The sequence below is a fragment of the Adiantum capillus-veneris genome, chromosome 1 (assembly GCF_014529385.1).
Source record: "Adiantum capillus-veneris isolate H3 chromosome 1, ASM1452938v2, whole genome shotgun sequence".
Taxonomy (NCBI): domain Eukaryota; kingdom Viridiplantae; phylum Streptophyta; class Polypodiopsida; order Polypodiales; family Pteridaceae; genus Adiantum; species Adiantum capillus-veneris.
This window is the reverse complement of record NC_140931.1, coordinates 72,928-93,487: the sequence shown is the minus strand read 5'-3', so window position 1 is coordinate 93,487 and position 20,560 is coordinate 72,928. Positions and strand designations below refer to the sequence as shown.

Sequence of the window (20,560 nt, the reverse complement as noted above, 5' to 3'; positions counted from 1 at the left end):
CTGGGTGGAAAGGAGGCGCCTGGGTGAAGCAACCAGCATCGTGTTGAGCTTGACTCGCCGCTTCAAGCCTGCTCGCGCTAAGAGGGGGGAGAGGAAAATCACCTCCGTGGAGGAGTGCTGAGAGGTTATGGTGCAAAATGAATTCATGGGTGAGGCTGTTGATACCCCCGACGTGGGTTTCGACGCAGTTATTGTGCACCAGAGAGTGGGGAAGTCCGCCGGAGGCCCAGATATTGGGAGACCTAGCGTCGGGGCCTAGCGGTGGTGAGATGACCTAGGAGGCCATCTCACCGAAGTGACAGTGGGGAAGGCGGCGGCACTGATAGCTTATCATGCCATCGCTAGGCTTAGGGTGTCAGCTCTTGCTCACTACCAATAATTTTTCTAAGAAGACGCCTTGTCAAAAAATCTGTGCACACACTTTTGTTGCCACCATATAAGCTAAGGTCTTTGAAAAGTAATCAGAATTCCTAAAAACAAGTGGTACATTTACAGCGCAAGCCTAGAGAACCACATTGTTGCAAAGCTCTCAAGTATGTGCTAACGATTTCAAAAAAATGCCTATTGATACGAATCTTGTGAGATCCTTTGAGACTGCACGTTGCGATGAGGGAAGAATGAAGCCAAACAAGTGCGGCAAGAGCAGGAGCGCTGGACTAGGAGCAGGGAATGGCGATGGCAGCAGGAGCAGGAGCGGTTGGAGTCAAAACCAGTCACAGCAGGAGTGAGCAAGGGATGGCGGTGGCGGCATGTGCAAGAGACACTGAAGTGTTTTTTTATTTGTTTTATAAAATACATCTTCGTCATCAGCATAGCAGGAGATTGTAGTGGATAGGGAAGTCGCACTCAACGTCCTCGAGAATCCTGCCCGAGGTCGATCGCTGGTTTTGGAGTGTGTTGTCGGGGTTTTAGAGCGCCTCTTCGAGCTATATGGTTTAGGTATCTACGAAGATTCCGCTAATAAAAATACAAACCGACCAGTATGTTTCTAATAATTTTACAAGAATCGAGAACTTAACTTGTGATGTCAGGGCACCCGTTTTATATGAAGGGTTTGTGGTTTATTCGAATATTAGAAGCTTCATGGCGGGCTAGCTCCAGCGGTACCTCACTCTTGCTTTGAATAAGCAGTTGCTTGAGGTCATAGAAAAGTGATTTGTCATCGTCTGAGAACGTCAGGAAACTGGTGGCAATGCCTGTTTTATTGGCTCGTCATGTTCGGCCAATGCGGTGAACGTATTTCTCTATGGTTCTTGGCATCTCATAATTGACCACATGCACATCGCCTTGTATGTCAATACCCCTCCCTGCCAAATCAGTTGCCACAAGACAGTCGTACGACCTGCTCTTGAAGTCCCTTAAACTCTTCTCTCTTAATGCTTGAGGCATGTCTCCGTAAAGACCAGTTGCTTTGTACCATTGTCCCTCTAACTTACTTACAAGATCTTTGGCTGCTTTTTTCGAATTGACAAACACCATCACTGGGTCGCTGGAATTGTCTAGCAACGCTTGCAACCTTTTCAGCTTTTCTAAAACTGTGTTTACCATCCTTACCTTCTGGGTTATTAAATTTGGTGGTTGTCCCAGTTCTCCAACATTGATAATGACAGGGTCTCTCAAAAGACGTTTTGCAGTTCTCTCCACACCATTCGGCATGGTCGCACTGAACATGCACATTGTTCGATTCACACGTTGATCCACACTCCTCAAAGGGAGTGCATTGAGAACACCCAGCACTTGCTCCTCAAATCCCTTTGCTACCATCGTATCAGCTTCATCTACAACTATGTAGCTACATTGACTGAGGACCACAAACTTCCTTTCTAAACAGTCCAGTAGTCTGCCTGGCGTGGCTATGACAATCTCGCATCCACGGCTCAATTGCATGCCTTGTTCTTCAATTGAATGACGTCCAATAAGCAAAACTACTCTTACATCAACATAGCATGACATCTTTAGAGTCTCATCTTGAATTTGTTGAGAAAGCTCTCTAGTAGGGGCCAAGATCAAAGCATACGGACCCTGTGCAGGTCTCTCTAGGTCCTGTTCATCAAGGGGTGCCAGTAAAGATACATGATGCAGCATAGGCAAAATGAAACTTGTCGTCTTACCTGAGCCTGTCTGCGCAATACCAATAACATCCTTGTGTGCAAGGCTGACGGGTATGGCAGCCATTTGAATGGGAGAGGGCCGCTTATAACCAACTTTATACACTGCTTGAAGGAGACTTCGAGCCAAGCCACTCTCCTCCCAATTCCTCATGGGTCTAGCATTCCCCCCATGAAAGCCCTTGTACGATATGCCAAACTCTTCCTGGAATATGCGCCAGTCGCGAGGAGTCATGTCCAAGAGCTTCTTATCCGCCCAATGTACGGCAGATCTGTGCAGGTTGGCCGACTCGACATAATTGGAATGGGATGTATGTTGTCTCTTTTTTATTTGCTCTAGACGATCGATGCCAGCACGGAAACCACGACCGAATAGAAGAGGGGCTTCTTCAGAAGCTGATCTGCTGCTAGTATCATCTGAGAGGGGCCAATCGAAGCAAAACTTAAATTTCTCGGAGGGCTTCATGATTGCTCGTTTCTTGGATTTGTCAGGTGCTCCTCGGTCGCGCTGTTCTGCCATATTGTATCGTCCAAACTATTCTTCACTGCTCAAGCGCCTTCTCTTCTGCTCTGTGACTCCTCTTTTCTTAAACTAGATCCTATTCAAAAAGCAAGGTTAAAGCTTTTTACCCTTGACAGCGAGGAAGAGTGATGATAAGTGAGGATGTATTTCTTTCTCCTATGAATGTTTCTTCTTCCTCTTCCCTACCCTCATTCCCCGCTAGCTCTCTCTACCTTTGAAGGTGTTTGAGGCCCTGGGACTGAGGCTTGGGATAGTTAATGATTTTTACAAAGTCTATATTATGCTCGTGTGTGTTGATTGCTTACAAAAGATGAATACAATAGGTAGCATAGAGTGAGAGGATGAGAAAGGAACAAGAACGTAGGATGCATAATGGAGGGATGGGAGTTGATGGTGAGTAATATCATGAGTGTATCCATCATTCTTCTTCTTGAAACCATGCCTTGACTGCGTCATTGTTGCAAGTGTGTGGAGATATGGTGCTCATTTTGTGCATGGTAATGGTGTTGTGATTATGTGATGAGGGCTCATGCTACTAGCATGTAGCACAATGTAGTACAATGGTGTGTATGTGTGAGCATGGGATAGTGTGCACATGTAGTAGTGTGTGTGTAGTGTGTATAGTGTGTGTGTTCTATCTAACATGTAGCACAATGGTGTGTATGTTTGAGCATGGGATAGTGTGCATATGTAGTAGTGTGTGTGTGTAGTGTGTATTGTGTGTGTGTGTGTGTGTTCTGTCTCTCTCGTTATCTGATAGAGACCCCTCCTCATATATGGAAGGAGGAGGAAAAGTTTAGCAATAGGAAATAATTATACAATCAAGGCCATGTGGAGGTGGGCCACCCTTGTTTGGCTATGGGTGCATGTGCCAAAGTTGGAGTATTAGAGAGAAAGAGGTGGGGTAGAGGGGATGGGGTACTTACATGGGTAAGCTTATTTGGTAGAGAGAGAAGGTGGGATTTTACAGTGGGATTGTTGATGGTAACAAGTTGTTGGTGAGGATAAAGGGAAAAAACTAGTAAAGTGGAAAGTGACTTAAATCAGCATGACATGGGCGGATTGGGTCCACCATTTTGGCCATATCTCCCAAATCATAGATCCAAAAATTATATAAAAAAATAGGAGTAGAAAGGTCAGCTTTGTGCCTACAAGAAAAATTCCACAAGAATATGTGCCCGTCTTTTCCTTCCCAAAAGTTTTCCAGGTGGTCCCCTCTTGACTTCATGTGCAAGCCATGTGTCCACAAGTGAATTATGCTTGAATTTAATAATATTTTGTTGACTCCGACCCCATAATGCATAAGGTTCTTTATCCTTTCACTATTGACTCTTATTCTTCACCTATGTATCATATATACATCCGCAAAGCCTTAACACTAGGTTGGTAACCTAACAGGACATTAAAGTGTCCTTTCATGTGAGAACCCCAAGAGATAGAGACCTGGATCCTCCTCCCAACTGCCCATAATTATAGGCTCTTAGCCCTAGGATCCCCTGTCCACACTTCTAGCTGGCCCGTGGCCGGGGTCCGTGACCCCCCTTTAGGGTAGGGCCCTGCCCGTAGGACCCGTGTCCTGACATTACTCCCCCCTTTGGAAGAGTTTTCGTCCTCGAAAACACAAGTGGTGGTATCTTCATAAGAACACTAAAGTTTTCCACCGTGGCATCCCTCATGGATCCAACGGTTTGTTGAATCGGAACCCGGTTTATTGGGAGGTTCAATGAAATCAAGAATAACATCTTGATTTTCCACATTGTTGTCCTTGTACAACCGTCTTTGTTAACCGACCCGTAACCAACATAATGTGAAGACTCCATTTAAAACTCACTTGAGTATGTTAAATGAGTTATCATAACGAAGAGGTGTCTAAATGTATACCCAAGTTTCAGACTTTCTGGAGGTACTTGAATGTGCAATATAACCTCGGCTCATCTTTCCATGAAAGTACTATGCTGACATACTCATCAGCAGCAACCAAGTCCTTGACTTGCTATGGTTTCTTGCCATTAGCCAACTGCATCAAAACTGATGATTAAGGTTGATAACTTGAGAATAACAGGCAGAGACTAAAACTAGCCGTAACATGCCTTGCATCATATGAAGCAAACTCCAAACTAGAAAGGTAACCAATCCAATTGTTCCACTTCTTGCTAATGTATGCACTTAGCATATCCTTTAGCGTGATTTAACGTATGCACTTTGCATATCCTTTAGTACTAAATATAATGCTTGTAAACTGCCCATCCTACGCGGGATGAATAGCAGCAGTAAGAGTGAGGTGCTTTCCCCCAACCACTTACAGAAAGTCGCCCACGACTGACGACAAACTATGAATCAATCATTGAGTATCCAGCCATATACTCGATATGGAATGGAGACAACCAACTAGGTGAAAGCAGATTGGAGTTTCAAGCAGCTAATCACAAACACCCATACTCAGCCATCACCTTGTATGACAGGGTGTAAACTCATACTAAGTCTGCAAGAGAGATTGCACTGGCAGTGCAAAAAATTGTAGAAACAATAATGTCCATGAAGTTGCATGCTGCTCCGAATAAATTTGTGTTAAACACTAGGGCCCATAACACCTAGTGTGCATGCATTTAACACAAACATATCCGAACCGCAATTCCGTGACGAGACTTTGGACCATAACAGAATGTGACAACCCGGTCACACCTAGGTACCAACCATGAGACATTCTCATGGACATAGCATACTCAGCTATATGTAGAAACAACCCTCCATTAAGGTGGTTTCACAGCACTTGTAATCATAACAAGTTTGTACTTAGTACCCGACAATTTCTGGCCACTGAAATTGCTCCTGATACTGTGTGCTCAAAATGGTCGAATCCATGGATGTGACCAGCACCTAGGGACTTCGTCGCGACACATTGTTAGATAGTTGGCGCCAGTGTCAGTCCCAGAGACTCATATTCTCCACATGTGGAATATGTCTCAAACAAGGATATCAAGAAAAGAGACATCCATCAAGTACGAGCTGGTACTTGTGTGTGGAGGTAACTACAAACACTCTGCGACAAGAGTGAGAAGGACCCTCATTATCATGCTCCACACTGGCTAAACTGAACCCCTTGAGTTCCTAGACCATGTCGTATCCCATGTGACAACATGTGCCAAAGCGAACGCTACAACTAGGTTCGTAACAACATAAGGTATAGTGGACGCTACGGTCCAAAATACTATGTTCCAACATGCCCTTGGCATGGCTTTGAAACATTCAAGCGTATTTATACGACTTGCACGGGAAACCGTGGGTGTTTCCTGCGCAATCCAACCCCTTTGGTTAACATCTACGTAGTCAAACCCCTTGGTAAGAACCTTTGTAGAAACTGCTCAACTAGCAGGCAACGGTAACCAACATAGTGAACCGTGTACATAATGATTGGAATCGACTCGAAAAGTTGAATTCGTCCGCTACCGTGTGGTAGATTGCGGAATTCTTTCCTTGAAAGTTTAACTGGGAGAGATCAATTTGTGATCCTCAATGCCTATGGGGTGATTTAGCAGTCACCCTCCGGGTCGTACCCCAAACAATATGTCCATAGACACTCCGTAGTGCTATAGAGAGAGCAAGAAATCCACACAAGTGAACTGCGTAGCTCTTATGGACAGCCATGCTATCTTAACTGATTGCTGCATCTATACTTCCTTGTAGAGATCAACTGTTGTGAGTGGAAGATTTATCAAAAACTCAACTTGAGTGTCACACTGAAAACATGTAGTGCAAAAATGACACTGTAAACATCCTGAATGACAAGACCCTTGCTTGTCCATTAACGTCGATGTATACTTCCTTGGGTAGATCTATTCACTCTTGAAAACAATCACCCAAAGAATGCCAATAGTTGGGTCTTACCCTTGGCCTGACAATAGCTCTTAGCACGTGTGGCTCATAGCCCTTGTGCAAATCAGTGTTCAATGGACTAAACGATGAAGACTAATTTGAGTAGCATTGTGCGCTCCTTGCCGCAGTGTCGAAGCAAAGGACTTGCCTATACACCGTGTGCGAGCCACAAATGGCTCCCAGCACACAACAAGCCTAAACTAGCAAGCTCAAGAGAGCAAAGGGTGTGTCACTCACCGCTCTACGCTCGCCTTCGTAGTGGATTCCTCGCCGCGATGAAGAAGAAGCTGCAGTCGTGCCGCGCTCAACCGCCTCACCGCCGTCGTGCCGCCGCAACGCTCGATCGCACACACACTCTCAAACTCTCTCTCTCTCTCTCTCACACACACACACACACACAAGGAGATGGTGAAGGAGAAGGTGGAGATGGAGTAAGAGCAGCTTCTATTGCACAATGAGAGAATGACTCAATTTTAGGTTTAATTGGCTTTTATGTGAGCTCACCCCATTCACACTTGGGCGCCCATGCTTAGCCAACTAACCCTAGAATGTTCGTGTTAGAGTGCACCTCTCATCGGCGATCACTCTACCTTTCCCTATTGGACCGACAAGCGCGATGCCTGACTCTACTTAAATAAATAATACGGTTACAGTGTCCGTCCTAGGCGATAGGGTGTCCGTGAGCCACGAGGGTTAACATTGTCCCCCTTCCTGATGTAGATTCCGTCCTCGGAAGCTATTGAGTTGAAGCTTGGTATGTCCATGTTGTAGAGCATCTAGATTTGAATCTGCAAGGCAAAGTCACTGTTTTAGCAAGCGGAATAATATTGCCATAAATCATGAGGGGAATGTAAAGTACATGTGGAAATGAGTAAATGCAAGATTTATGAAATGTTAGACTGCCATTAAGGACAAATAAATTGCACTTTGAGTAAATTAATTAATCAAGAGTTTTGAGCTTATGGGTGAGTCTATCAATTAGCTAGCTATGACTAAGGTTAAAACAACTACTCTAGTACTAGCTAAGCTAAGAAGATTATCTAAATGCAAGATTCCCTAATTATGCTTTTCAGCTTTGATTAGCCAACTCGCTCTCACAACTGCAAACAAAAGCTTGAAATGTTAACTGTAGGCTCAATGGAAGTCTTTTAATTTTCCTTTTTTTAATTTTTAATTTTTTTTTTTAATAATACTTTTTTACTTTGGGTCACAATCATGTGACGTGTGTGCTTATTTTGTATGTCCGGGGTTTTTTGCTTCTCAAGGAAAAGCGCCCACACTGGGAACCTCTAGGGCTCTAGTACCATAGACAATACATGTGAGTGAAGTACTTATTCAAGCCAGGATTTCTCTTCCAGCGTAAGATTTTTTCATGTGTGGCACTTATGTTTTTTTTTTTTTTTTTGCTTCCATTTCCTTGGTATTCGCACTAGTGTTTTTTGTTGTTTAAGTGAGCAAGCCTTTCTCTGCCTAAAACATTCCTAAGGTCTCAAATACTCGGATAATTTTATTAGCTAGGCCGAGTGGTCAAGTAAATGAGTTAACCTAAAGTCACGGTTTCCTAATCTCCAGGTTCATCCATAAGATTAAACTGGAGTTCAATCAACTTAAGCAAAGACAAATTTATACATCTATAATGACAGATAACAATCATAACTATTGCACTCAAACAAAGCATGAAAAATCATTATTAGCAATTACACATATCCACCAACATGAATCATGGAAAGTAGTACACCTGGAGGTATGGAGTGGCTCATTTCGTTGAAGCAGATGTCCTCAGCCCTGTGGATGGAGATCCATATAAGTCCTACCTAACACATCCAAAAACAGGCACTATACCTCTAGGAGGCATGTCAGTGTGAAAAATTAAAACTCCTAAAAAACAAACAGGCACTATACCTCTAGGAGGCATGTCAGTGTGAAAAATTAAAACTCCTAAAAAACAAACTCAAAACACAATCTAGACCCCTAACCTACCTATCTGTCACCCCTTTTAGAATCAAGGAAAGAGGATATTATATAAACCGGCTGGCCACCCTAAGGCTAGGCCTCTATCCTTATCATCTAGATAAATAAAATCGTTGTCCGTGAGGCCATAGTCTTCCTCGGTCTCTATTAGTTCCTCTTCATCATCCTCTTGTGCAAGCATGCTAACTAAGAACCTCGCGATGCGTGGATACTCATCTTGTGCAAAAGAATAAGCATGTGCCACTGGAGACACATTCGCTAATGGGTAGGGATCACTAATTAGCCATAGACGTATCAGCCATTCTAACTCCTCAAAATTTCTCTCATATGCAAGGCTCTCTATCAAATCCCATTCGCAAGAAAGTATAGGGTAGCATACGTAGAACACTTGAGAAAAGACAAAGGGTACCTTTCATCAAAAATAGAAGTACATGCCTCTTGTGAAGTAGCCATTTCTGACAATACAGATAGATTTGGTTAGGCCTTTAAAACATAAGAGTTGTTTTTGTGTGTTGCTTGAATTGACACGGTGAATTTGGACGTATATGTAAACCCTAAACCCTAAACCCTAAAACCCTAAGGCTATATATATACATTTCCTAAGACCTAAACCCAAAACCCAAAACCCTAAACCCTAAACCCTAAAACCCTAAACCCTAAACCCCTAAACCCAAAACTCGAAAACCCTAACCCCTAACCCCTAAAATCCTAACCCTAAACCCTAAAAACCTAAACCCAAAACCCTAAACCCTAAACCCTAAACCCTAAACCCTAAACCCTAAACCCAAACCCTAAACCCTAAACCCTAAACCGGCTCCCTAAACCCTAAACCCAAAACCCTAAACCCTAAACCCAAAACCTTAACCCCTAAACCCTAAACCCTAAACCCTAAAAAAACCCAAAAAAACCTAAACCCTAAAACCCAAAACCCCAAACCCCAAACCCTAAACCCTAAACCCGAAACCCTAAAACCCCCCTAAACCCTAAAACCCTAAAACCTAAACCCTAAACCCCGAGCCCCGAACCCTGCCCCCTAAACCCCAAACCCTAACCCCTAACCCCAAGCCCCAAGCCGGAAGCCTAAACCCCAAAACCTAAGAACCCAGAACCCTGAACCGTGACCCCTGAACCCTGAACCCCCCAACCCTCAACTTTCAACCCTAACCCCTAAACCCCTAAACCCCAAATCCCAAACCCCAAACCCTGAACTCTAAACCGAAAACCCTAACCCCGGACCCTGAACCGAAACCCTAAACCCTAAACCCTAAACCCTAAATTCCTTAAAACCTAAAAACCCTAAACCGGCTCATTGATTTGGTCAAGGTACACATTGAGGACAACCCAGCAGATGCTTTGACAAAAGGCTTAGCTTTGTAGGGGTTTACAATGTGCAATGAGTATAGGTTGAAGCCACTAGATTGCTTCACGATTGTACATACCAAGTCACTTGGACTACGTTGGCCTTCAAGTGGGAGTTTGTTGGGATTCATACCACTTGGCCGGACATCCTACTTACTACTAACCCATCTACTAAGTTAACCTACATACACTTATTCTTTAATGCAACAAGATAACGTTGTTGTGCGCTGCACCCAAAGCAGGTCTCTCTCTCTCTCTCTCTCTCTCTCTCTCTCTCTCTCTCTCTCTCACACACACACACGCTTCCCGTGGCACCTTCAGATACAATCTTTGTGTTCCTTGTGACTTAGGTGATGCAATGAAGATGGAAAGCTTCATGCATCACGAGCATAATATAGACTTTGTAAAAATCATTAACTATCCCAAGCCTCAGTCCCAGGGCCTCAAACACCTTCAAAGGTAGAGAGAGCTAGCGGGGAATGAGGGTAGGGAAGAGGAAGAAGAAACATTCATAGGAGAAAGAAATACTTCCTCACTTATCATCACTCTTCTTGTTAGCATACATAACAGCATAGTAATGAAGATGGAGACGATGGCAAGCTTGAGCATTGAAGCATGGCTCTTGGTTGGATTTGCATTCCATAGCCAAGAGTGTTACTGTAGACTCTCAACTTCTCTACTAGCTTGGAGAAGGAGATGGAGCTCTTGCACTTTGCACTTCACACAATGGGTGTGTGTGTGTGTGTATGTGTGTGTGTGTGAATGAATATGAGAATGACAAAATCGACCCCTTCTCTTGCTTGGTCGACCCCTCGCTCTCTCACACACATCTCTCTCTTGCTTGATCCCTATTGGCCCTTGACAGGCTTGGCCAATCACAACAAATGGTCATTTCAAGCAATAGGGTTAGCATTTGGACAAGTGTCCTTCTTTCCCCTTTTGAGAGAGAGGCTTGATAATTGCATAAATAATTAGTTAATTAAACTAAATGCTCATTGGACCCCTTTTAAGACTATCCAATAGGATTCAGACACTTCTTGAGGGTAACATGGGTAGGGGCTTGACATGTGTCCCTGCTTCCTCTGAAGGCTTGGGTTCACCTTGTGTGTGTGTGTTCTCTCTCATCCCCCTAGCTTTGGTGCTCGCCCCCTCATTGGTAGGGATGCTCTTGACTTTTTGAGCACAAGCATCTTAGTCACCAAGCATGACAAAGCACCTCTAGCTTGGGCAATGTTCTCACAAGCACCTCAGTCATCAAGCATGACAAGCACCTCAAGCACCTTAGTCATCAAGCATGACAAGCACCTCAAGCACCTTAGTCATCAAGTACGACAAGCACCTCAAGCTTGGTCAAGGTTCACACCTCAAGCTCGGTCCTAGCTTGCATATGGTCATAGGTCTAAAGGCTTTTAACACTCACCTTTAGAGGTCTTTAATGAAGCTAACCCTACGGTCTTTTAAGATCCATTAGTTGCACATGTATATATTCTACCTCCTGTTCCCATTCATCTTTCCCCATATCAAATGATCAGTTCAATATGAGACAGTCTTTTTGGAATAGGTAGATATTAGATTTTATGACAAGCGAGTCGTGCCTGTGTGTGTGTGTGTGTGTGTGTGTGTGTGTGTGTGTGTGTGTGAGAGAGAGAGAGAGAGAGAGAGAGAGAGAGAGAGAGCATACTTCTCTCATTTCTTTTTCAAAATGTGTAGAACATACTCCTACCATTAAGTGGAACATCCAACCTCGACCATTTCTTGCACATCGCTTTGAGCAATTTGAACGCCACCTAACGATCAAGCTATGCACATAGATTGCAAAGGGGTGGACTACAACATAATTTATATTTCTTTCGGTTGAGTTTTTTTTTAATGAGCGCAACAGCATAATATAATAGTCATACCGTGGCAGAAGAATCTAAAAGGAATTTGCTAAATTTTCTCTGAAACAACTTTGGAGAATCACACTTTAGTACTAAATTGTGAGTGAGTCTTGTAGTCACTCTAATTTCAACCCCTTTGGAAAATCCGTGGAGGCCACGACACATAGAATTTCCTTGGTGGGCGACTTGGGCCGGTAGTCTGAACAAGCCGAATTTCAACCCTTTAAGAAAGCCTGCCCGTGGCTGGTGGAAGATAAAGCGGAGATTGGGATGCGTGATACCGTAATCATTTGTTGCTCACAAACGTCCAGTCCTGTGAGGCGTGAGCTGAGCCTTCTTACAAGCGTCTCTCCCTGCCTTGAGAGAGAGAGAGAGAGAGAGAGAGACCCATGAGATCTGCAAAACTATCCTGATTGCTATCCGCACCGGCAAGATTAACCTTTGAGCTTGCCATATTCTCCATCGCCAAGTCGCTCCTTTTCCTACTCACATGGCTTCGTCGGTGGCAAACTCCTTTTCTGGCCTGAAATTACGAGCAGATGATGCTGTTTATACTAGATCAAAGCCCTGCAATTTCACCCCCAATGGGCAGCAGAATCATCGTCACGGCGTAGCAAGAAAAAGCTTAACTTTTGCTTTTTGAATAGGAGCATGCCACGCTGTCAAGGGTAAAAAGCTTTAACCTTGCTTTTTGAATAGGATCTAGTTTAAGAAAAGAGGAGTCACAGAGCAGAAGAGAAGGCGCTTGAGCAGTGAAGAATAGTTTGGACGATACAATATGGCAGAACAGCGCGACCGAGGAGCACCTGACAAATCCAAGAAACGAGCAATCATGAAGCCCTCCGAGAAATTTAAGTTTTGCTTCGATTGGCCCCTCTCAGATGATACTAGCAGCAGATCAGCTTCTGAAGAAGCCCCTCTTCTATTCGGTCGTGGTTTCCGTGCCGGCATCGATCGTCTAGAGCAAATAAAAAAGAGACAACGTACATCCCATTCCAATTATGTCGAGTCGGCCAACCTGCACAGATCTGCCGTACATTGGGCGGATAAGAAGCTCTTGGACATGACTCCTCGCGACTGGCGCATATTCCAGGAAGAGTTTGGCATATCGTACAAGGGCTTTCATGGGGGGAATGCTAGACCCATGAGGAATTGGGAGGAGAGTGGCTTGGCTCGAAGTCTCCTTCAAGCAGTGTATAAAGTTGGTTATAAGCGGCCCTCTCCCATTCAAATGGCTGCCATACCCGTCAGCCTTGCACACAAGGATGTTATTGGTATTGCGCAGACAGGCTCAGGTAAGACGGCAAGTTTCATTTTGCCTATGCTGCATCATGTATCTTTACTGGCACCCCTTGATGAACAGGACCTAGAGAGACCTGCACAAGGTCCGTATGCTTTGATCTTGGCCCCTACTAGAGAGCTAGCTCAACAAATTCAAGATGAGACTCTAAAGCTATCATGCTATGTTGATGTAAGAGTAGTTTTGCTTATTGGACGTCATTCAATTGAAGAACAAGGCATGCAATTGAGCCGTGGATGCGAGATTGTCATAGCCACGCCAGGCAGACTGCTGGACTGTTTAGAAAGGAAGTTTGTGGTCCTCAGTCAATGTAGCTACATAGTTGTAGATGAAGCTGATACGATGGTAGCAAAGGGATTTGAGGAGCAAGTGCTGGGTGTTCTCAATGCACTCCCTTTGAGGAGTGTGGATCAACGTGTGAATCGAACAATGTGCATGTTCAGTGCGACATGCCGAATGCTGTGGAGAGAACTGCAAAACGTTTTTTGAGAGACCCTGTCATTATCAATGTTGGAGAACTGGACAGCCACCAAATTTAATAACCCAGAAGGTAAGGATGGTAAACACAGTTTTAGAAAAGCTGAAAAGGTTGCAAGCGTTGCTAGACAATTCCAGCGACCCAGTGATGGTGTTTGTCAATTCGAAAAAAGCAGCCAAAGATCTTGTAAGTAAGTTAGAGGGACAAGGGTACAAAGCAACTGGTCTTTACGGAGACATGCCTCAAGCATTAAGAGAGAAGAGTTTAAGGGACTTCAAGAGAGGGTCGTACGACTGTCTTGTGGCAACTGATTTGGCAGGGAGGGGTATTGACATACAAGGCGATGTGCATGTGGTCAATTATGAGATGCCAAGAACCATAGAGAAATACGTTCACCGCATTGGCCGAACAGGACGAGCCAATAAAACAGGCATTGCCACCAGTTTCCTGACGTTCTCAGACGATGACAAATCACTTTTCTATGACCTCAAGCAACTGCTTATTCAAAGCAAGAGTGAGGTACCGCTGGAGCTAGCCCGCCATGAAGCTTCTAATATTCGAATAAACCACAAACCCTTCATATAAAACGGGTGCCCTGACATCACAAGTTAAGTTCTCGATTCTTGTAAAATTATTAGAAACATACTGGTCGGTTTGTATTTTTATTAGCGGAATCTTCGTAGATACCTAAACCATATAGCTCGAAGAGGCGCTCTAAAACCCCGACAACACACTCCAAAACCAGCGATCGACCTCGGGCAGGATTCTCGAGGACGTTGAGTGCGACTTCCCTATCCACTACAATCTCCTGCTATGCTGATGACGAAGATGTATTTTATAAAACAAATAAAAAAACACTTCAGTGTCTCTTGCACATGCCGCCACCGCCATCCCTTGCTCACTCCTGCTGTGACTGGTTTTGACTCCAACCGCTCCTGCTCCTGCTGCCATCGCCATTCCCTGCTCCTAGTCCAGCGCTCCTGCTCTTGCCGCACTTGTTTGGCTTCATTCTTCCCTCATCGCAACGTGCAGTCTCAAAGGATCTCACAAGATTCGTATCAATAGGCATTTTTTTGAAATCGTTAGCACATACTTGAGAGCTTTGCAACAATGCGGTTCTCTAGGCTTGCGTTGTAAATGTACCATTTGTTTTCAGGAATTTTGATTACTTTTCAAAGACCTTAGCTTATATGGTGGCAACAAAAGTGTGTGCACAGATTTTTTGACAAGGCGTCTTCTTAGAAAAAGTATTGGTAGTGAGCAAGAGCTGACACCCTAAGCCTAGCGATGGCATGATAAGCTATCAGTGCCGCCGCCTTCCCCACTGTCACTTCGGTGAGATGGCCTCCTAGGTCATCTCACCACCGCTAGGCCCCGACGCTAGGTCTCCCAATATCTGGGCCTCCGGCGGACTTCCCCACTCTCTGGTGCACAATATCTGCGTCGAAACCCACGTCGGGGGTATCAACAGCCTCACCCATGAATTCATTTTGCACCATAACCTCTCAGCACTCCTCCACGGAGGTGATTTTCCTCTCCCCCCTCTTAGCGCGAGCAGGCTTGAAGCGGCGAGTCAAGCTCAACACGATGCTGGTTGCTTCACCCAGGCGCCTCCTTTCCACCCAGCAATAGGGCTTCATCCTCCGACTGCTGAGGGCTTTGCCCCTCCCACCCAGAGAGGAAGCGGAAGCTCTGCTCCAGGAAGCTTTGGTCAAGCTGCAATCGGTAAGCCCCTTGTTATTCTCCCTGCTGCTCAAGTTCGCAAGACTCAAACACACCTAGAAACAGAGTCCTGATAGGGATGTTAGCAGGGCCTCGTCCCCCTGTGGAAGTATTAAGTGGTTGGATTAGGAATCATTGGGGTCCCCTAGGAGCTGAGGTCGAGACCATCTAGGCTCTCCCAAAAACCCTAAACGCTGACATGGCCTTCAAAGTTCTGAGTGCGGGCCAATGGTTATTAAGAACTTCTCCCCTTTGTCTGTTCAAATGGAATAAGGAATATAACACGGAAAGGGATGCCCTTACAAAATATCCAGTCTGGGTGGAATTCCCGAACCTACCCCTGCATTTTCACAACCATATCAGGTTCATAGGGGACCAACTAGGAAAAGACTTAGGAGGAAGGCCCAGGGGTGAATACATCCCTGCGTGGCACCCTCAGGCCTTGATAGAAATGGACACCTGTGTCGACCTCCCACAAGAGATTATTGTGGCCCTCGATGATTGGGATTTTTTTGTCCAGCCACTGGTTTACAAGTATCTTCCCAATGCTTGCTTTCACTGTGGGGTTAAAGGTCATTTTGTCAGAGAATGCCCTTCTAAGAATCCCTAGAACCCCTAACAACAATAAAGAAGAACCGACTAGGTCAAACCCCCAGCCACATAAAACTGGGGCTCCCTCCACTGAGAACCCTGTCAATAATTGGAATAAAACCAGAGCCCCTAACAGATTCGCCATTCTGGCTTCCCTACCTGAGTGGGAGGAATCAAACGTGGCTGATTCGGGGGAAGACGATGATGCAATTTCCCACCTAGAAGCCCAAGTCAATAAAACCGATGGTGAAGCCTCTATCCATCTCAACAAAACCTCTCCCATCCCTCCTAACAAGGAAACCTTGGCACTCAAAACCAAGGGAAGCATGGAGGTTGGACCTGCGCCCATGGAGGTTCAAAAAGATAATAAGAGGCCCTCAACTCGGCGTCTGAGGCCTCTCCGCAAACTCAGAACAAGAGTCGCAAGGATAGAAGAAACCCTAGATGATGGTCCTCTCTTGGAATATCAAAGGGTTATCAGACCCTACCAAGGCTAGCAAAATTAAAGCTTGGATAGACAATTACCCTGTAGATAGAGGTGATTGGTTTGCAGAAGATTAAGACCATGTGTCTCGAGCTCGATCAAAGACTTAGCTCCATCTCTAAGGACGACTTGTGGACCTACTTCTCCCACTCGAAGGGCTTGGGAGGTACTGCCCTTGGAATCCCCCACAACTGGAAAACTAACCCCAATCTTTCCTCGATTGGAGAGTACTGGGTTTCCTTGGCTATCCAATGCACCCTAGTCTCAGTCTATGCAGGCGGCTCTTCCAGAGAAAGAACTACACTATGGAGGAATCTGAGCGGCATTCAAGGGCAAGTCATCCTATTTGGAGACTTCAACATGCTCGAAGACTTGGAGGACAGATTCCATCGAAAAGGGAAAACTATACCGGTTTCTGAGCGAAGGGAATGAGACCTCCTCAAGTATAAGTTGGAACTTTGGGATGCGGTGTTGTGCGGCTCCACTGCCATGAAGAGAAAAGAGCAGAGGAATGCAAGCTAAGCTTCTTTGAAGCTTACGCATTAAGTGAGCAGTATCAGGGCTTGATAATAGGCCAAGCTTAATGATTAATGTATACTAGATGCGGCTTAAAAGGGCCAATAGATGCGTCAATGATGCCAAAAATGAGTATGCTTACGGTGACCATGGATGAGAGATTATTATCTAGAACTGCAGTGCTTGAAGTGCTTTACCTGCCTGTCTTTACGGCTCGTCGATTGGAGCTACGGTGAAGAAGTTATGGCAATTCGAAGTTTCAGGCCATTGCAGATCCGTACTGGATTGGGCAACTGTAGCTGAGGGGACAAAACTAGAATGATTGCATCAGGCTGAAGTGCTCAATTTCTGGAGCGAGTCGATTTTTTCAGATCATTGATCGGGATTTCAGGTGGCAAGATATGGCCAATTTAAGTATCACTAGGGGCCGGGTTCGAACCGCCTTGGTCGCCCTGTTCAATCACATTCATCTGGTTTAATGCAGTGCGGTGCCGATGTGTATGCCAAATGTGGGCCGTTGCAAGAGCAGGCACTACAATTTTCGAGTATTGTTAGTCAAGGTTGTCGATGAGAGTTGCAGTGCTTGGCTGGCAGTGGTCGTAATTGGCAATACCTAGCTGACAAGAAATAAACTTTGACACCTTTTATCGAATGTGATGAGAAGACTTTACTTCAATGCAATCACCTATACTTGCATCTTAAAGGTATGCAAGATTATAGGAGAGGTTGATACGGGCATCGAAGTTCAAGATGATAAGGTTAGACAAGGACTGTGGGAGAAAGATGTTGTGCTTGGCATTGCCTTGGCTGGCATGTATTCCAAATGTAGTGCCCTCAAAAGGCCTCCCATAAGCCACACCCTAAATGGGCTAGCCCGCCCAAGTAAACCAAGGCCCGCCCAAAGGCATCTCAATGGCCGGCCAAGGGGCTAAGGAAGGCCGCCCGACTAGTGGCCGCTTAATTGTGTAAGGAAGTGGCTGCCCATAGGGCTTAAGTGGGTAAGAAAAAGAAGAAGAAAGGATGGCGGCAGTGGAACGGCAGAGCGGGATGAACATGAGATGCTCGCGCAGGGCGCATGCATGCTCAGGCGGGCTCGAGGATGAAATGAAGTTTGCGGGGCTCGCGAAGGCGCTCCATTTGAGACCATCACCGGCGGATTTTACGTTGGTCGGCCCTTTTGCCTGCCAAATCACTGAGCGGCTTTTCCCGCGCCACGTCAGTCACAGTGCCGTGACTGTGTGGTGGGGGCAACTTTTTTAAGGGAGTTTTTTAGGGTGGCTTCAAGGAGCGGAGGAGGAAGGCAATTTGAAGCTTCAAGGAGCCAAGAAGGAATCTCCAAGCCAAGGAAGGAAGGGCGAGCTTCTCTCTTGATCGGCAATCCAAGCTAAGGTAGGGCGAGTCCAAGCTAAGGAAGGGCGAGCCTCTCTCTCGATCCAATCCGAAGGTGCTTCGGCTTGTCCTCGGCACACAAACAAGGACAAGCTCTCTCTCTCAATCTCAAAACCAAAGCAAGGGCGAGATTTCTCTCTAAATCTCTAAGCCATGCAAGGGCGAGCTCTCTCTCGTTCTTGTATCAGTGATACAAAGCAAGGCTCTCTCTCGCTCTCTCTCATATCTCTCTCGGCCCTTGAGAAGAAAAGGAAGATGGAGAAGGGCGTCGAGCAAGGAAGAAAGCAAGGAGAAGAAAAATAGAGAAGGAGATTGAAGTTTTTCTGAAGCAACTAAGGCGGGAAACTTAAGGTAATGAAAAGCAAGCTTGAGAAGGTGAGCTCGGTCGGAGCAGAAGAAGCACAGGATGAACTTGGTTGAGGCAAGCAAAGGAGTAAGTCGAGGCAACCAAGCAAGGGATAAAGTTTTGGCTAGCAATTGAAGATCAAGAGGAAGTCAAAGCCTGCGAGCGGCACTTAAGCCAATGCAAAGCATAAGGAGCCAGAAGCTGCGGAATATTTGATAATAAATGAAGCTTGATGATCGAGGAAGTGAATTGAATTGAAGACTGCAGAATCCACAGGCAATCGAAGCAGATGAAGCAACATGAGGGAGTTACCATCATCATCATCGACTAGAGATTGATTAAATAATTGTTAAGCGCCAGTGTCGTTAACGGCCTGGTTAATACTGTAAAGCGGAAGCTGAAAATCCTGGTTAGTAGATGATCCAATTGACGACGCTGTTAATAGCCCGCCTTGGCTAAGGATAAATTGTACTCAAAGTAATATTCAATTAATTGATGATTGCGGTGATTGGCAGAGCTGTCATTGTCTCTTGTTCTCTCTCTTTCACACCTCCCACAGCCAGAGGCCCGGTGCCTGCCCGGCTCACGTTTCGAACACATTATCCCTGACAGCGAGGACTCTTGGGGAGTTCATGTGGCAGAATTACTCACAAGGTGAGAACGCCAGGAAAGCTCGACATATACACAATCAAGTATATCATGGAAAACAATTTCAAGACCCATGCCCAAGGTTGGGCTGGGGTGGTCGAGAAAACAAGATAAGAGGAACGGTGAGTGAGTGAGAGTAGGCTTGCTACTCATGCCTATAGTAAGGAAGAGGAAGAGGAAGAGGAAGAGGTAAGGGACACATGCAAGTATTCTATCTTCTCATACAAGAGGTGGCGAATCCGCACACCTCAAGATGCAAGTAGAAATATGATAGGAATATGAGAGGGGAGAGAGCGTGTGTGAAGGTGTGTATATGGTGGCGAATCCGCACACCTCAAGATAAGCAAAATGGAGAGAAACAGGCATAAATCATACTCACAATAAAGTATATCCCAAACGACACAAGGAATGACACCAAGATGGAGTGTGTTGATTGCTTACAAAAGATGAATACAATAGGTAGCATAGGGTGAGAGAATGAGAAAGGAACAAGACCGTAGGATGCATAATGGAGGGATGGGAGTTGATGGTGAGTAATATCATGAGTGTATCCATCATTCTTCTTCTTGAAACCATGCCTTGACTACGTCATTGTTGCAAGTGTGTGGAGATATGGTGCTCATTTTGTGCATGGTAATGGTGTTGTGATTATGTGATGAGGGCTCATGCTACTAGCATGTAGCACAATGGTGTGTATGTGTGAGCATGGGATAGTGTGCATATGTAGTAGTGTGTGTGTAGTGTGTATAGTGTGTGTGTTCTGTCTAGCATGTAGCACAATGGTGTGTATGTTTGAGCATGGGATAGTGTGCATATGTAGTAGTGTGTGTGTAGTGTGTATTGTGTGTGTGTGTGTGTGTGTGTGTTTTCCTGTCTCTCCCGTTATTTGATAGAGACCCCTCCTCATATATGGAAGGAGGAGGAAAAGTTTAGCAATTGGAAATAATTATTCAATCAAGGCCATGTGGAGGTGGGCCACCCTTGTCTGGCTATGTGTGCATGTGCCAAAGTAGGAGTATTAGAGAGAAAGAGGTGGGGTAGAGGGGATGGGGTACTTACATGGGTAAGCTTATTTGGTAGAGAGAGAATGTGGGATTTTACAGTGGGATTTTTGATGGTAACAAGTTGTTGGTGAGGATAAAGGGAAAAAACTTTTAAAGTGGAAAGTGACTTAAATCAGCATGACATGGGCGGATTGGGTCCACCATTTTGGCCATATCTCCCAAATCATAGATCCAAAAATTATATAAAAAAATAGGAGTAGAAAGGTCAGCTTTGTGCCTACAAGAAAAATTCCACAAGAATATGTGCCCGTCTTTTCCTTCCCAAAAGTTTTCCAGGTGGTCCCCTCTTGACTTCATGTGCAGGCCGT

At 45.2% G+C, this 20,560-nt stretch overlaps 3 protein-coding genes across 3 annotated transcripts; 2 read left to right on the top strand and 1 right to left on the bottom strand.

Annotated features, from left to right (window-relative positions):
* Nucleotides 1–527: 527 nt before the first annotated feature.
* LOC147464200 (DEAD-box ATP-dependent RNA helicase 21-like) lies at nucleotides 528–2,724 on the bottom strand. Its single transcript, XM_086508433.1, has one exon. The coding sequence runs from the start codon at nucleotides 2,626–2,628 to the stop codon at nucleotides 1,213–1,215; it is 1,416 nt and encodes a 471-aa protein (XP_086364559.1). The 5' UTR covers nucleotides 2,629–2,724; the 3' UTR covers nucleotides 528–1,212.
* Nucleotides 2,725–11,572: 8,848 nt separating this feature from the next.
* On the top strand, nucleotides 11,573–13,643 carry LOC147464199 (DEAD-box ATP-dependent RNA helicase 21-like). Its single transcript, XM_086513611.1, has one exon. The coding sequence runs from the start codon at nucleotides 12,493–12,495 to the stop codon at nucleotides 13,501–13,503; it is 1,011 nt and encodes a 336-aa protein (XP_086369737.1). The 5' UTR covers nucleotides 11,573–12,492; the 3' UTR covers nucleotides 13,504–13,643.
* On the top strand, nucleotides 13,535–19,009 carry LOC147464198 (DEAD-box ATP-dependent RNA helicase 21-like). The gene has a single exon (XM_086513601.1). It carries the CDS (start codon nucleotides 13,571–13,573, stop codon nucleotides 14,075–14,077), a length of 507 nt encoding a protein of 168 aa, XP_086369727.1. The 5' UTR covers nucleotides 13,535–13,570; the 3' UTR covers nucleotides 14,078–19,009.
* The last annotated feature ends 1,551 nt before the right edge of the window (nucleotides 19,010–20,560 follow it).